Source organism: Hydra viridissima, unplaced genomic scaffold, assembly GCF_058129835.1.
Source record: "Hydra viridissima isolate aposymbiotic clone 2 unplaced genomic scaffold, HvirCarnegie_v1 scaffold_7, whole genome shotgun sequence".
Classification (NCBI taxonomy): Eukaryota; Metazoa; Cnidaria; class Hydrozoa; order Anthoathecata; family Hydridae; genus Hydra; species Hydra viridissima.
Genome location: NW_028324306.1, coordinates 12,682,160 through 12,686,275, shown reverse-complemented (window position 1 = coordinate 12,686,275; position 4,116 = coordinate 12,682,160). Strand labels below are relative to the sequence as shown.

The 4,116-nt window shown below is 29.3% G+C and overlaps 1 protein-coding gene across 1 annotated transcript; it reads left to right on the top strand.

The window, feature by feature from the left end:
• Window positions 1-901: 901 nt before the first annotated feature.
• Window positions 902-3,854, top strand: LOC149886173 (G protein-coupled receptor daf-37-like). The gene is made up of 4 exons (XM_090094335.1): window positions 902-949; window positions 2,523-2,573; window positions 2,667-3,315; window positions 3,481-3,854. The coding sequence occupies exons 1-4, from the start codon at window positions 902-904 to the stop codon at window positions 3,852-3,854; spliced, it is 1,122 nt and encodes a 373-aa protein (XP_089950461.1).
• The last annotated feature ends 262 nt before the right edge of the window (window positions 3,855-4,116 follow it).

Genomic DNA, 4,116 nt, shown 5'->3' with positions numbered 1-4,116 from the left:
TTGTCGACTTGATAATCCATTTAACAGTTCTAAAAAAAGACAAAAAAATTAATAAACAATTATTTAATCTTTAAGAACATAGCACAGGCTTTCTTAAGGTATAGAACACTTTGCCAAACATCAAAAAGTCTTTTTAGAAAAAATAGTTTCATTTAACGGCGGGAACTTTGGCAACAACACAATATAAACCAACTGTTTATTAAGAAATATTCAAACGAAGGTCATGTCAAAGTTTTCAAGGAAACCGTCACAAAATGCGCTAAAGGGTTTTCCAACAAAAAAGTTTTTTGTTTTTTTTTTCATTTTCCAGCTTTTAATTAACTTTTGTAAAGTATTTAAGGGGAGCCGTATTCACTACTGGTTTTACTAGTAAGGAGTTCACCCAATATTTAGCAAGCAGAGCTGTATTGAAACCAATTCAATTGCAAAATAATGCCTATACCCGATTGTAAATGCTGCTAAAAGAGCTTCTAGCCATCTAGCGTAAAAAAAATTTAGGCTCTTTGCATACTTTCCGAGCATCTTAAAAAAAAATACAACCGCACCCAAGAAAAGATTTCAACATTAATTAAAACTAATGGCGCCACTGAGCTGCTCTCCGATTGAATTTTGTACACTAAAGAAATATGGCACATAAGGATGGAGTAGAGAAATATCACACAAATATTGGCTTCTTCATAAATTACAATATATCTACTTTGACGCAGTTGCTTCTAGTACTAAAAGGATCTAGTATGTTTGTACTAAGAACAAATATCCAAATTTTAAACACCACCTATTAGAGTGGGATAGAGTTTTTTCTTGTCATCATGCCCGGAAAATATTCGAAAGACTAAAGATTTTCTAAACCATGAATCAGCAACTCTACAAACCTTGAGTCTAGAATTGGGATTTTTAATAGATGAAACATTTTCGTTCCGAAACTCACATCTCTCAAATTGTTAAAAAGGTGAGATAAGAACCAAAACTTCTGGGTCTTTTAATTTAAAAGGAAAAACTGTAAACCATTATTAAAGTTGAAATTCAAGTTTGTTTTTAGAATTTTAACAAAATAGTTTAGCTTTTATCTCACTGAAAAATTTAAGTTTCATAACTTCAAAGACAATTCAATTGACAAACAGGTTTTTCAAAAAAATTTTTTTTGATTGGTTCAAATTAGGTGAAAAAAAAGTACAATAAAAAAATTAAAAAAATAACTTTTTAACAGTTAAATTTATTTTAATCGGAATTAGCCTTTTAGGATGTGAATGGTATAATGATAGATGGAGATACCATATTTTAGTTCTGAAATTGAATAACTACACTAAAACTTCACTAATCTAACTTTAATGTAAACTTAAAAGATTGAGAATTGTTCAACTTTAAATTTAACACTACATGAAACTAATTTCCATATGAAACCAAGGGATATTTATAATCTATGGTCGTGGACTTAAAAGGTGCATGTGGTTCTTTCAAGAGAAAGTTTATATAGCTTTCAAAACTAACATTAACAAAGGTGTATAAAATAATGCTGAAAAATCTTTTTTTTTTTTTTTTTTTTTTTTGCTCTACCAATCAGAAGATAAAAGGTTTTTTTTTTTTTTTTGCACTACCAATCAGAAGATAAAAGGTTTTTTTTTTTTCATGGTCTTAGATAAGATTTCGTCTTGCATGATTCCAATCTTAAATTCTTAAATTTTAAAAGGACCCAGACCCTCACAGCATTCGTTTTGCTACAGTAAATTTGTAATCCCTTCCACTCACACAATTTTGTTGAAAAGAGGAAAGTTGATTAAAAGAGGAAAATTGGTTGAAAGACAAAGTCTAATTATACTTACCAGCCCAAATCCTAAGAATTTTATACATAATTAACACAATTAACATTTTGATTTAAATTTGATTTTTGGTTTAAAATCTTTCAATTTTTTTTTTTTTAAGTTTTATTTTAATATTACTTTTCATATTTTTTATTATTATATTACCATACTTCTTCATGTCACTCTCAAACATTAAAAAAAAAAAAAAAATAGAAAGGCAGGTTGATGTTTCAATAAAAAGGGCTGATTTAGTTAACAAGTTTAGATATTTATGAATAAACATGCTTAAACTTTAACATATTTTATCAGAATTTATTCATCATTAGTGGTCTGTTATTGGTAAATTTACGTTACGCATTGTTGTTAATTTAGATAATCAGTAATTTGAAGAAGATGTTCGTAAAGAAATACGCAGTGTCATAAAATACATTTAAAATATTTAATCAGGTAAATGTTTGTTTTCGTAATGTATTTGTAATTTTTGATTTATTTTTTCAAAAAAAGAAATCAAAATCATATTGAATCAAAATTTTTTAAAGTGTTTTTCGCTCGTGAAAAATCAAAATGAATACCGTATTTCTTAATTTCAAATAAGAAACGTCAAATAAAAATTTCAGCACGGATTTAGGAAATGATTTTAAGTAGAGTTTACTTCTGGGTAACTGATTAAATAGTCTTAATTTCTATGTCAAATGTGATAAAAACATAAATCATAAACTTTAGGAAGCAGAAAGAAATGATATTTGGACATTCAGTGACCACTCTAATATGACAGTAAGTTATTTTTATTTTGCTTTTTAAATTTGGCTTCAACATACATGCATGCATGCATGCATGTATGTATGTATGTATTGTATATTATATTAGAACCCACAAACAATTCATTGGATCTTCAGTGTCCCTATCGGTATGTCAATAGCAATCATTGGATTATTTGGCAACGCAATCTCAATCTTAGTTTGGAGAAGAATATTAGGGTCAAAGCTCAGCCAAAATTGTTGCACAGGCATCTATTTTACAGCGCTAGGAAGTTGTGATAGTGGGCTACTATTGTTCTTTTTATTGCAGGACAGTTTACCTGCACTTTTTTCATCGCTAATTAATGAATCGCATGCATACGCAAACTTTTTCTGTTGGATTGGTTTTCCATTTTATAATATATTTTTCATAGCAAGCATTTGGATGATTGTTGGAATTACACTGAACCGTTTCTTGATGATTATTCTACCCATGAAAGTTGAGTCAATATGCACACCGAAGCGCACATACTGCAGTATTTTGTGCTTCTTTGGATTTTCATTTATCATAAACATTCCTCATTTTTTCTACTTTAAACCAGAAAAAGTGTCAGGCGAAAAATGGAAGATAGTTGCAACAACATTATCGGCTTCAAAAAGCTATGAATTGTGGGTACATTGTATTTTTTCTCTGCTGACGCCTTGGTTATGTATTGCTGTATTAAATGGAATCATCATATACAAATTGAGCATGCAAACTAAAGAAATTGAGAAAATGAGCAATTTTAAGGAAAATGGTATCGAAAATTTGTTTATGCGATTTTTTTTTTTTTTTTTTTAATGCGTATATACTAATAAACTTAACGCGATCCATTAGGTGTATAACGCGTTTTCACACTTCCGTCTTTCTATATAAAAATTAAAGAAAAGTTTTCTATATTTAGGATCATCTGTTACAAAAAATTCAAAGCAACGTAAGCGTGAGAACCAAGTTACTCGTACGTTGCTTGTTGTTACTTCATCTTTTCTTGTCTTGCTCGCTTTGCAATGTGTCTCGAAATGTTTTTGGATGGCTGTCTACAAAAGGAAAGAAATGAAGGAAAACTTGTGGGTGAAAATTGATAGCCTTTATGACTTCGCTAAAATTGGTATGGTTATAAATTCTTCAATAAATTGTCTTTTGTACTGCTTAACTGGAAGTATGTTTAAGAAAGAACTATCCAAATTGTTTGGTTGTGGGTTAGTGTCAAGATTTCGAGCTTCATTTTCTAATCTATCCACAAGCAAAAATATTCTAATCAATGGATCATTACAATAAAACTTTCAAGAAATATGATAAATACATTTGTTCGGGATTTATAAAAGGAGATATTTTTCCATCTTTAAATAAATGAAAGGTGTGATTGTGTGAAAGGAGTGAAGGTAGAAAAGATTTCAGTAGAATGAATGGAACGTTTTGCTTGTTATTAAAGCATATTTTAAACGAGCTAAGAATACACGAACTAACAGCACGTTCAATCATGTTGCTTATCAAATTAAAACGTTTGGTACGACTTAAGGAAAGGTCTTTATGTTCCAGA